The 12,783-nt window shown below is 41.6% G+C and overlaps 1 protein-coding gene across 3 annotated transcripts in view; it reads left to right on the top strand.

The window, feature by feature from the left end:
* LOC149450170 (zinc finger matrin-type protein 1-like) overlaps nucleotides 1–12,783 on the top strand; it is a 69,095-nt gene that overhangs the window by 43,896 nt on the left and 12,416 nt on the right. For 2 of the 3 annotated variants that reach the window (XM_089692321.1, XM_089692323.1), the window contains 2 exons: nucleotides 6,709–6,741; nucleotides 10,443–10,635. In XM_089692321.1, coding sequence (XP_089548447.1) covers nucleotides 6,709–6,741; nucleotides 10,443–10,635 — 226 coding nt within the window. The remainder of the gene's footprint in view (nucleotides 1–6,708; nucleotides 6,742–10,442; nucleotides 10,636–12,783) is intronic. The other variant, XM_089692322.1, reaches the window with a different exon arrangement.

The raw sequence follows: 12,783 nt of genomic DNA, 5'->3' as shown, positions 1-12,783 counted from the left end.
TCCCACTATAAGTAGTTGATCGCTGCCGTCACTAGTAAAAATTAAAAAAAAAAAAAGCCCAGTGTATATATACCGCCATTTTGTAAACTGTATAACTTTCACGTAAACCAATTAATTTACATGTATTGGGATTTTTTTTCCCCCCAAATACATGTAGCAGAATACATTTTGGCCTAAATTTACAACGAAATTTGATTTTTTTTTTTTTTATACTGGACTTGTTTAATAGCACACTGATTTGGGTTATTTTTAGCAAAGAAATGTAAAAATACTTTTTGGCCTAAATTTATGAAGAAAGATTATGTATTTGCAAAATTTTAATACAAAAAACGTTTTAGTTTTTTTTGTAAATTTTCAGTATTTTTTAATTTATACAGGATAAAATAAGAAAACCCAGTGGTGATTAAATATCCCCAAAAGAAAGCTCTCTTTGTATAAAAAAAGATAAAAATTTAATTTGGGTACAGTGTTGCATGACCAAGCAATTGCTAATTTAAAGTTGCACAGTGCTGAATAGCAAAAAAATGTCATGGTCATGAAGAGGGTAAAATGTTTTGGGAGGTCAAGTGGTAATGTTGCAACAAGCAGTTTCTTTAGCTTAAACAGATCATTTGTTTTTTTGTTTTACTTTTGTGTATAGTGTGTGCTCCGCCGTCAGACACATTGTTAAAGTATACGTTAAAAAAAAAAAAGGTTTATTGAAGCTTGCCATTCTTTAGATGTGTGGGCTGCATTAGTTTTCTTTTTTAAATGCATTAAAAAAAGAACATACCTTTTTTTTATCTTTCCTGAAATACTGTCCTTTAAAAAATTTCTGTGAGCTAGAAAGACAGCAAAAGCAATCTTCCTTTTCTTGCATAACCTCTAACTCCATTAACTGCTGTGTAATGGAGATGAACAATGGTGGACATGTTTGAAGCCCAGCTTGGATGGCAACCATGCTCCCTCCCCAGATACAGTGGAGTGGTGTATGTGGCCACAGAAGGACAGAATTACCAGGGGAAAACAAAGTGAGAAAAAAAATAATGTAGCCATCATTTGGGCTAGTAAGTTGCACACACTTTGTTTTTTGTTTACGTATTCTTTATTTATTACAAATATTTATAATTCACATCAGTCCCTGCCCTCAAGGAGCGTACAATCTAAGGTCCCTAACTCACATTCCAACATACAGATACTAGGGACAATTAACCTACCAGCATGTCTTTGGAGGGTGGGAGAAAACCGGAGTACCGGGAGGAAACTCATGCAGCACAGGGAGAACTTGCAAACTCTAGGCAGGTTAGTACCATGGTAAAGCAAACTTGTTTTCACCAGGTACATGAAACTCAGACACCTCCTGATTACGTCTGTGACAGATTGCCTGTCACCCCAATTGGGGCGTTTCCGTCAGAGAGCTGCTTCCTCACCACTGGGACTCAGTATTGGGACCCAATACATTGGTCCCAGTCACCACTGGGACCAAGGTATTATAGCTGTGCATTGCACCCAAGAACTGGATGGCACTAGCTCAGGTGCAACTGGAACTACTTTATTGAACAGAAAGGCATGGAGGAGCTCAGCTATGAGGAAAGATTAGAGGAAATGAATTTATTCTCTCTTGAGAAGAGGAGATTAAGGGGGGATATGATCACCATGTATAATACATAAGGGGGGATATGATCTCCATGTATAATACATAAGGGGTGATATGATCACCATGTATAATACATAAGGGGGAAATGATCCCCATGTATAATACATAAGGGGGGATATGATCTCCATGTATAATACGTAAGGGGGGGATATGATCGCCATGTATAATACATAAGGGGGGATATGATCTCCATGTATAATACGTAAGGGGGGGATATGATCACCATGTATAATACATAAGGGGGGATATGATCCCCATGTATAATACATAAGGGGGAAATGATCCCCATGTATAATACATAAGGGGGGATATGATCCCCATGTATAATACATAAGGGGGGATATGATCTCCATGTATAATACGTAAGGGGGGGATATGATCCCCATGTATAATACATAAGGGGGGATATGATCTCCATGTATAATACATAAGGGGGGGATATGATCTCCATGTATAATACATAAGGGGGGGATATGATCTCCATGTATAATACATAAGGGGGGGATATGATCACCATGTATAATACATAAGGGGGATATGATCACCATGTATAATACATAAGGGGGGATATGATCACCATGTATAATACATAAGGGGGGATATGATCTCCATGTATAATACATAAGGGGGGATATGATCTCCATGTATAATACATAAGGGGGGATATGATCTCCATGTATAATACATAAGGGGGGATATGATCTCCATGTATAATACATAAGGGGGGATATGATCTCCATGTATAATACATAAGGGGGGATATGATCTCCATGTATAAATACATCAGTGGTTCATATAGTGAACTCGGTGTAGAGTTATGCACCCTGAGGTCCTCACAGAGGACAAGGGGGCACTCTTTACGTCTGGAGGAAAAGAGATTTAATCTCCATACACGGAAAGGTTTCTTCATAGTGAGAGCTGTGAAAATGTGGAATAGACTCCCTCAAGAGTTGGTTCTGGCCAGCTCAGTGGATTGCTTTAAAAAATTCCTGGATTATTTCTTAGATACACAGAATATAACTGGATACTAACATTTGTAGGTAAAGTTGATCCAGGAATATCTGATTGCCTCTCGTGGGATCTCAAAGGAATTTTTTTCCCAGCAGGAGCAAATTGGATCATGCTTTGCTGGGTTTTTTGCCTTCCTTTGGATCAACTGTGGGTATAGGATTATAACTTTTTTTTTTTTTAATTGTTGAACTGGATGGACTTTTGTCTTTTTTCAGCCAGACTAACTATGTAAAATACTTATTTTCATACACTTCAGGAATAGGGGCAGTCCTCGTGAACAATAAAAACAAATATTATACATTAGGATAAACATCCCACAATAGTTTGGTAACAAGGTAAAATGGACATAATAATCACATCTCTAGCAGACAGACAAACAATAGGTGACTCAATTAACTCTATTAACAACGGGACAAGGACACAGTAAACACATACCACCTTAATAAATAGAATACAGCAAGAGACCTCAGAATCAGGTTGTTTTGAGCTGATTATATCAACATCATCTTAGAGTCTCTGAGTCTAGGAAGGGTGGGGTTGAAGCAGTCAATGCTGGTTTAGGCACAGCAACCCCAAATCTGAATCCTGGTACTCTAGTTCTGAGTGTGTGTTTTGGGGAGACATGGACTCGATTCCGAAGTAAACTACTCCAAAGGTTCCCCCCAGGCATACACCTCCCAAAGATGTCAGGGCAATGGTCAGTAGGCAAGTGACTAGCCTGCAGTTCCCTCTAAAAGCCCCTGTCCCGGGTTGGGTCTGTCACAGTGTCACACAGAGTTGGTAAAGTGTCTGGCTAACCTGACAAACAGGTGCTGTATTAGGGTAAGATTGAAATAGTAGGCTAAATTCTTACCCCATTTTGAAAAAGTAGTAATTGTTATATAACATTTTAACAGCATTATAAGTGACTGTAAAGGGATTGTTCAAATTAAATAAAAAGGTTTCTTACCGGCTCCATACAGTGGTATTGCCCGGAGCGGTCTCATACGTCCCCCACCGGTATTCTCTGCCTCTCTTATACGGGTACACACAGAGATACATACAGCACAGCTTGGCCACTCCCCCATGATCACCCCTCACAGGATTTGTCTGACAGCAGCAGCAGTCAATGGCTCCCACCACTGCCTGAGTTTCCTGTGAGACCAGGAAGTGAAGGGAGAAGACCTGCGGCCAGGCACAGCACAGCACATCACTGGATCAGATCATGTTTAAGAATTGGGGAGAGGGTGCAAATGTAAGAGGTTTTTTTGTGCATGAGATGGAGAACAACCACCATATCGCATGAAAAACTTTAAATGGGGGGGGGGGGGGTCTACTAAAATACCCTCCACATTTAGGATGTTGGGGGCACTGCTGCATATAAGCACTGCCCAGGAAGAAAAGGTATGATACGTTGAGAAAAGTATACATATGAAATAGGTGGGAGTGAATTATGGTGTCTATGGCGTATGCGCAGCACAATCTGCATTCACGGGATTCCAGAGAGCGCCTTATAGCAGCCGTGCCGTGACTCCCATGGTCTTCCCAATCAAGCGGACAGAAAGTGAAAACCCCAAAGGAAGACCAGGCAAAGATAGAAGTGGCGCTTTTACATCTTTCCACAGCATACAGCTGGCTGTCCATTTTTTAAAGGATAAGTTCACATTTTTGGGTAGATTTTCACTTTTCATAATAAAGAGAAGCGTTTTCCATTGCCATTTCTGGCCCAGCCTTCCCAATCTGCTTTTCTCTCACTTACTTCATCCACAGGCAGTTTTATTTTTGGTCAGGTTATGTGAGATTTTGAACAGATTTTCAGATCGCTCATTTCCTGTAGATGATAACTCAGCATTCACTTCCTGTAGACCACCTCGCAGAAGCCTTCACTTCCTGGTTTCAGCACAGAAGAGGGTGTGATAGGGCGAGTTCACCACTTTGGACCACACCTCCCTCATTACAATACTACCTTTCTCCCATTAGCCATGTAGTACAAGGGCCCGTCTGATTTGATACAAATTGAATGGATTTTGTCAGGTGTGACCTCCTACTCCATAGTTCTGGTAAATCTAAAGGAAATTGTACAATCAGATTGCATAATGTATAGCCATCTTTATACAAGTACATAGGAGGGTGTGGATGGAGACACTCGGTTATCAGGCCCCGTTCACATCGCCACGTAGTGAAGATTCACATTCACGTATGCGTTTGTTTTGGGTGTTTTGGAGTGTTTTCACTCGTGACGCATAGGGTAACCCATTCACTTCAACGGGCTGCCATACATACAACAATCGCCCCAAAAAAGCTCCAGAACTTTTTTTTTTGCAGTGGAGCACCATGTGATACTGAAGTTTTTGGGGTACCTTTAACATGTAGTGACAACACAAACATGATGCACATTTACAGCGTGTTTCTGAAGCGCATGGCAAAGCGTGCATTTTCTGTGCAGTTTGCCATGCATTCAGAAACACACAGATGTGAATGGAGCCTCATTGTTTTGTGTAAACGCACCAATTTCACTTTCAGGCCCCATACACACTGAGAGTAGCAGGAGCACATGTTTTTTGGTGCATTTTTCCAGTGATAACACATAGGGTAAACCATTGATTTTAATGGGCTGCTCTACATATGGAAAAGTTGCTCATGGGACATTTTGGTGTGATGCGTGTTGTACATTTTTTTACTGCGCATTTTGCTGCATTTGTCACCCATTTTTTCATGTGGCAAAATGTGTGCTCGTTTCTGTGTTTGGTGCGCCATAAACAATTAATGACACTGAAAGCGCAACTAGGTAATTTTAGGTGTATAAATGTGGCCATACATTATACAATCTCTTTTAGATTTACCAAAACTATGTAATAGAACTACACACCATCTATCCAATCACTCTATATTCAATCAAGCAGGCCCTTGGGCTATACCAGGGGTGTCCCTTGGGCTGCATGTGTCCTGAACCCATCTGTAGAGACATTGGGGTACTATTGCAACTCCCTTCTCACTGGCCTACCCAAACAAACGCTATCCCCACTCCAGTCGATCCTACACTCAGCGGCCAGACTCATCCACCTCACTAAGCGCTCCACATCTGCCTCCCCCCCCCTCTGCCAATCCCTTCATTGGCTCCCGATTGCCCAACGCATCAAGTTCAAGCTGCTAACCCTGACCTACAAGGCCACTCACAATGCCGCCCCGAACTACATAACTGACCTGATACCCAGATACTACCCTACCCATGCCCTCCGCTCCTCACAGGTCCTCCTGCTCCCTGGTCTCCTCCTCCCACGCCTGACTGCAGGACTTCTCTAGGACCTCCCCCATCCTCTGGAACTCCCTACCCCAATCCATCGGAATGTCACCTACCCTCCTCACCTTCAGGCGCACCCTGAAAACCCTCCTCTTCAGGGAAGCCTACCCCAACCTCACCTAACACCCGACCTCACCCAACAATTACCTCCACCTCCACTCCACCCACCACTCCATCCCCCACAGCCATCTCCTCCTGTGCCACCTTCCCCTCCCTCCTAGATTGTAAGCTTGAAAGAGCAGGGCCCTCGAACCCCTTGTGTAGTGTATTGTTACTGTCTTGTCTCATGTTATGTCCCCCTGCTACTGTACAGCGCTGAGCATACCCTTTGGCGCTATATAAATACTGTATAATAATAATAATAATTGGGGTAGCCAGGCAAATGCACATGGGGAAAGATCCCGGGATGCTGTGAAAAAATAGTTGATGGGTGAAGGAAGTGTACTGATGAGATCAGTGCAGGATGTGTGTGCTAATGAGGTCAGCTGGTAATCTGCTTCCAGGGTCCTACTGGCTCCTCTGTCTACATTCCAGGCATTGAAAAATTTAAGAAATTTACCAAAGGCTAAGGCCTTGCTCTCCAGATCAAAGAGAGCGTGTATATTTTTGCAACTGAGGTATATTAATGGTATATTGATGAATAGGGGAGCTGGATTTTACATTAAAAAAAAAAAGTGAACTTGGCCTTTTAAGAAACATTTCATATGTTCTGCAATTAGACATGTCCAGTCTTTCCTACAGATAAGCACTTGTTCCTCATGTCTATCCGTATTTGTTTTAGATTTCAAGGCCTCATTCACAGACCAGCAGTTCAGTAAGTATAAATGTATAAAACTGAAGTGAAATAAAATTGCTTTTACTGTAAATTTTTTTTTTTTTTTTTTTACAATGTATTAACCACTTTTCTGGGTAGGGAGCATGCACCGCTATTGGCGGTTATGGATGTCCATCACCAGGTCCCGGCCAGAGATTCCCCACCGGCACCCGTAGATCACCAAGTAACACTGACGGGAGAGAGCCATGTGTAAACAACACGTCTCTCTCCTGCCAACAAAAACATGCTGCTGTGCAGAGAAATACGCAGCAACATGTTTCCCTAGTAAATCACAAACCGCACATAGTTAACACTTTGATCGCCCCAGACGTTAACCCCTTCCTGCCCAGCGTCATTAGTACAGTGTCAGTGCTTTTCATTAGCACTGATCAAGGTATTAGTGTCATTGGGAAATCAGTGGCAGTTAAGTCAGTTTCCACCCAGTGTCAGAACGCAGTTACGGAATAAGTCGCTGATTGCCACCATTACTAGTATAAAAAAATAAATATTCCAGTATGTATACCGCCATTTGCAGACACTATAACTTGCATGTAAACCAATTAATTTACACCTATTCTGTGTTGTTTTTTTTTTTTGCTTTTAGCAAAGACGTAGCAGAATGCATTTTGGCCTAAATTTATGATGAAATTTTATTTTATTTTTTTAATGGATATGTATAATAGCAAAAAGATATATTTAAAATTTTTTGTTCAAAATTGTTGGTCTTTTTTTTTTCTCTCCTTTTTTATAATGCAAAAAATATTCGCACAGGCGATAAAACACCACCGAAAGAAGACTCTATTTGTGGGGAAAAAAGGGCATAAATTTATATGCAGCGTTTCATGACCGCAGAATTGTCAGTTAAAGTAATGCAGAGCCGTATCGCAAAAAATGGCCTGGTCGGGGGGGGGGGGGGGTAAATCCCCCAGAGGGCAAGGGGTTAAATCAAATTTAGTTTGTTTACCAAATTGCAAAGTGCTCCAGTAATAATAATTTGAAATTACCCATGATGAGATTAGTGTTTGTATTATATGTTGGTGTGTATTGAATCTGTAATCCATATGTTTATCTTTTAGAACACATTGGATTTACTTGGAATCTAATGGAGCTGTGCATGGTAGCTAGTCATCTTCTAACTTCAGCTTCAATTAGGCTTTGACCTTCCTGGAAGCAGATTGGTTTCTGTGCAGAGCTGCACCAGATTTGCACGCTCCAGCATTACTACATCCCAATTGTGACTATGCAGATGAAAAGCAAAGACCCTGTTGTGTATCACACCTTTAGGACTCAGTAGCATTGGGCTGTGTTGCCCAGCACTGTCCCAGTACAAGAAAAATGCAATTTGATTTATGTCCTATGGTTTCTGTTCACATTAACACATCATTTTCATGCAGCACGTTCTGATGCACTATGATGCTTTGCAATGCGCTGCAGATCATACTCTGCAATTAGAGCAGAGATTAGAGGCTGCTGTAGTGTAGTAAGATCAATGAAGGTGTAAAATAGCATCAGGGGATGTCTCTTTGCTTCATGGAAGTCTAGGCAAATGTGTAAACTAGTATAGTCCATTAAGTGTGTGGTCAGTATATCCTAAATAGAAATGGAAAAAAAAATTTAATTTGAAAATGTCTATCTTTCTATCAGTTATCCTTTTGCACACAAAGTGATAACATCATCTCAGGCTGGGAGTGTGTACAGATTGATGGGAAGCAAAAATGGGTGACAGACTGAAATCTGTAGTCTCTCTGTTTGTCATTTGTACAATTGAAGTAGAGTTAAGCTGGCAATGCATTGCTTAAATTCTGGCCAACTCCTGCTGATTTGAGCTGAATTGAACTGTGGTTGGACCCTTTTGACACAACCAGCTCATCAGAAGCTAATGGAAAAGATTCAAAGTCAGGTTGAAAATTATCGGCAGAACAGTGACTGGATACTCTCAGATGCAGTCACTGTTCGATGTTTCAGACAGCTGTGTATGCTATGGCTGGCTGAATACAATAGCTTTCAGGAGAGATTTCTCCATCCATGCTGTTTATTGTGTGTAAAGGAACATGCCCTGCAGGCTGAATGAGAGAAATCTAAATGTGTATGGCTAGCTTTAAAGCGTATCTAAGCCCAAATGCAAAAATGTAATACATTGCTGCTTACTAGTCTTTAGATGTAGTGGCTTTTTTTCCCCCTTTTTTCACCTGGTAATCCTTCAAGCAGGGCTACTGTTAGAAAAAGCAGGGCCCCATACAGTCAACCTGACAGAGCCCCCCCCCCCCCCAAAAAAAAACCAAAAAAACAGTTTACTATGCTTTAGTTACAAATGAACACAATGAGTGATCAGTACCGATCACTCATTGTTTTCATTCTGGAAAGGTAGGGACTGGTAAATGTGGCTTGCAGCTGCCAGAGGAAAGGAAAGGTGGGAAGCTGGCATCACTGTGGGTGGGGGGCACAAAGGAGGGCCTGGGCTGCAGGGGGAAATGTATGGTGCATTGGAAGGGTGCAGGAAGGGCAATTCCTGGACCCGATGCCCTGTATGGCTCTCTCTGCAGCAGCTGAAAGCCAGTGGGAGGGAGAGGAGAAGAAGCCAGCTTTCAGCTCCTACAGAGAGAGCTTTTCGGGGGTTCCAGTAATTGCCCCCCTGCCATGCCAATCACCCTCCCTGTCCACATCCGATTCACCAAGCTGCCTTAGCCCTATACAGGAGGACTGGTGGTACCCCCTTATCCATGGCCCTGCCTGCAAATAACACGCTTCTTGTCCTAGGGTGACTACACTCACTGCACTGTATTCTGTCACACTAGGCTGATCTCCTGCTTTTGGATTTATACTGACCACCTTATTTATTTATATATTTTGATATATTAGTTGAGTGCAGGAAGTGCCGAGGACACTGCATTTCTAGCAACATCAACAGGTATTTACTGTACTTGCTGAAAATGTTCTTCTGAAAAAAACAAAACTTTACTTTAAACATTGTGACAGGAGGTGGCACATACAGTATACTATACAGAAAAGCACAAAAAAATGTATAAATCTGATCTCCAGTTTTAGTGAAGTTTAAATGGTTTGGACCAAGGTGCTCCACACAAACAATTACCTTCACTAATAGATCAACAGCTGGGAGTGCTGTATAACCTGTATGTGGCCTCATCTACATGCAGTGTGTGGCACTGTGCTTCGGCAGTGGGATGGGAACTTTCCTTCTCACTCCTGAATAGAGTAAAATAAAATAGAGTTGGGCAGAGTGCTGCTCAGCCATTCACATGGAATGAATGAATACAAAGCTTCCTCTAGCTGAGGTGGGCGAATCCCGACATGATCTTTGACTCCTAGAATGCAAACCTCCCTGTGAAAGGCCGAGCACTGCTTGGCCTGACTCAGTTTTATTCCAGGAGTGGGACAGGAAGTTCCCATCCTACTACCGGAACACAGCGTTGTAGTATATACAGCGCTCCCAGCCGCTGCATCTCGTAATAGTTCACTTGGACCAGCTTGGTCCAAACAAATTGTTTAAACTTAAAGTTGGAGATCAGCTTTTTAAGCTAAAGCAGCCATGGGAGCACCGATCGAGAATCAACTGTTTATACAGAATAAAACTGCAGGCTGGTAGTTTTCAGTACTTCTTGAGAATCTCTCTACTCTTGTCTGACTGTTCTCCTTTATGGAAACCTTTATTACAGGTGTCTAACACTACTTTCTGATTTCAGGCGGATCAACAATTAGCCCAGGATAGAAACAAGTTTTGTAGCTTGTGCAACATGGTATTCAGTTCTCCGGTTGTTGCCCAGTCACATTATGTGGGGAAAATTCACAGCAAAAAGCTGAGGCAGTTGTCTGGGGAAACAAATGAGTGGACAGCCGAAGTCGGTGAGTCCTCAATGACCGCTCCTGATGAAGCAGGTGAGAATGTGTGCTAAAGAGCTCTTTGCTCTAATTTAATTCCATATAAAAGTTAGTAATCACACTTTTGGTCCAGATCTGTATTTTGAAGAGTGTATTCTGGAGCCATATTTAGGTATACTCAGACAGCAGAGACCACTTCCCTGTTTCCCCATAGCCTCTAAGGTCTTGTGATTTTTTTTTTTTCACACGAGGGAACTCCCAAACATAATACAGGCAATGTAACTGATATGCAGTGCCTTGAAAAAGTAATCATACCCCTTGAAATTCTTCACATTTTGTTATGTTACAACCAGAAATGTAAAGGTATTTTATCGGGCCATTATGTGATAAACCAACACAAAGTGGTACATAATTTTGAAGTGGAAGGAAAATGATAAATGGTTTTCAAAATTGTTTACAAATAAATATGTATAAAGTGTGACGTGCATTTGTATTCAGCCCCCTTTACTCCTAATACCCCTAACTAAGATATAGCGGAACCAATTGCCTTCAGAAGTCACCTAATTGGTAAATAGTCCATCTGTATGTAATTTATTCTCAGTATAAATACAGCTGTTCTGTGAAGCTCTCAGAGGTTTGTTAGAGAACATTAGTGAACAAACAGCATCATGAAGGCCAAGGAATACACCAGACAGGTCAGGGATAAAGTTGAGGAGAAGTTTAAAGTAGGGTAGGTTATAAAAAAAAAAAAAAGTATACCAAGCTTTGAACATCTCATGGAGCACTGTTCAATCTATCATTTGAAAATGGAAAAAGTATAGCACAACTGCAGACCTACCAAGACATGGCCGTCCACCTAAACTGACAGGCTGGGCAAGGAGAGCATTAATCAGAGAAGCAGCCAAGAGGCCCATGGTAACTCTGGAGGAGCTGCAGAGATCCACAGCTCAGGTGAGAGAATCTGTCCACAGGACAACTATTAGACTTGCACTCCACAAATCTGGCCTTTATGGAAGAGTGGCAAGAAGAAAGCCATTGTTGAAAGAGAGCCATAAGAAGTCCTGTTTTGCAGTTTGTGAGAAGCCATGTGGGGGGACACAGAAAACATGTGGAAGAAGGGGCTCTGGTCAGATGAGACCAAACTTTAACTTTTTGGCCTAAAAGCAAAACACTATGTGTGGCGGAAAACTAACACTGCACATCACCCTGAACACCCCATCCCCACCATGAAACTTGGTGGTGGCAGCATCATGTTGTGGGGATGCTTTTCTTCATCGGGGACAGGGAAGTTAGTCAGAGTTCACGGGAAGATGGATGGAGCTAAATACAGGGCAATCTTAGAAGAAAACCTGTTAGAGTCTGCAAAAGACTTGAGACTGGGGTGAAGGTTCACCTTCCAGCAGGACAACGACCCGAAACATCCAGCCAGAGCTACAATGGAATGGTTTAGATCAAAGCATATTCATGTGTTAGAATGGCCCAGTCAAAGTCCAGACCTAAAACATTTTGAAAACCATTTACCGGTTTCCTTCCACTTCACAAATATGTGCCACTTTCTGTTGGTCAATAACATAAAATCCCAATAAAATACATTTACGTTTTTTGGTTGTAACATTAAAAAATATAGAAAATTTCAAGGGGAATGAATACTTTTTTCAAGGCGCTGTATAGTACTGCTCCGTGTGTTATTGCATAAATAGTATCTGTAGCATCTCCTTAAAAATGGAGTACACTGCACATGTATGCTAAATACTACAGTCCAACATGTCCACAGTGGCTATTGTTTTATTGTTTCCCATCTAAAAGAAATTATTTAACAAGTGGCAATAGATTGTCCAGTACAGATGGCAATATGTGGCCGTGAATGGGATTTTACACAGTATACAGCTACAAGCTTTTAGCTGGGCCTCTGGACTGAAAAATGAGAGGTGCTATCTAATGGGGTAAAAATACTCTTGTGATGAAAACTTCCAGGTAAAAAAGGATGAAAAAAAGAATATAAACCCTGGATGTTAATACTCCCCATATACAATTACAATTGAATGGAGCATTGAAACCTGTCATGAACACTGTAATGAGACAATCAGAACAGGGATCTCCAAACTTTCAAAAGAAAGGGCAGGTTTACTGCCCTTCAGACTTTAGAGGGGGTGGGGGACCATGGCCAGTTGGAGTAGGCAATGTTCTGGAATCAGTGGGAGTAAA

The sequence above is a fragment of the Staurois parvus genome, unplaced genomic scaffold (genome assembly GCF_062004578.1).
Source record: "Staurois parvus isolate SC_StPar_1 unplaced genomic scaffold, SC_StPar_1.0 ptg000581l, whole genome shotgun sequence".
In the NCBI taxonomy this organism is placed as follows: Eukaryota; Metazoa; Chordata; class Amphibia; order Anura; family Ranidae; genus Staurois; species Staurois parvus.
The sequence above is the reverse complement of the archived record's forward strand: the minus strand, read 5'-3'. Positions and strand labels throughout refer to the sequence as shown.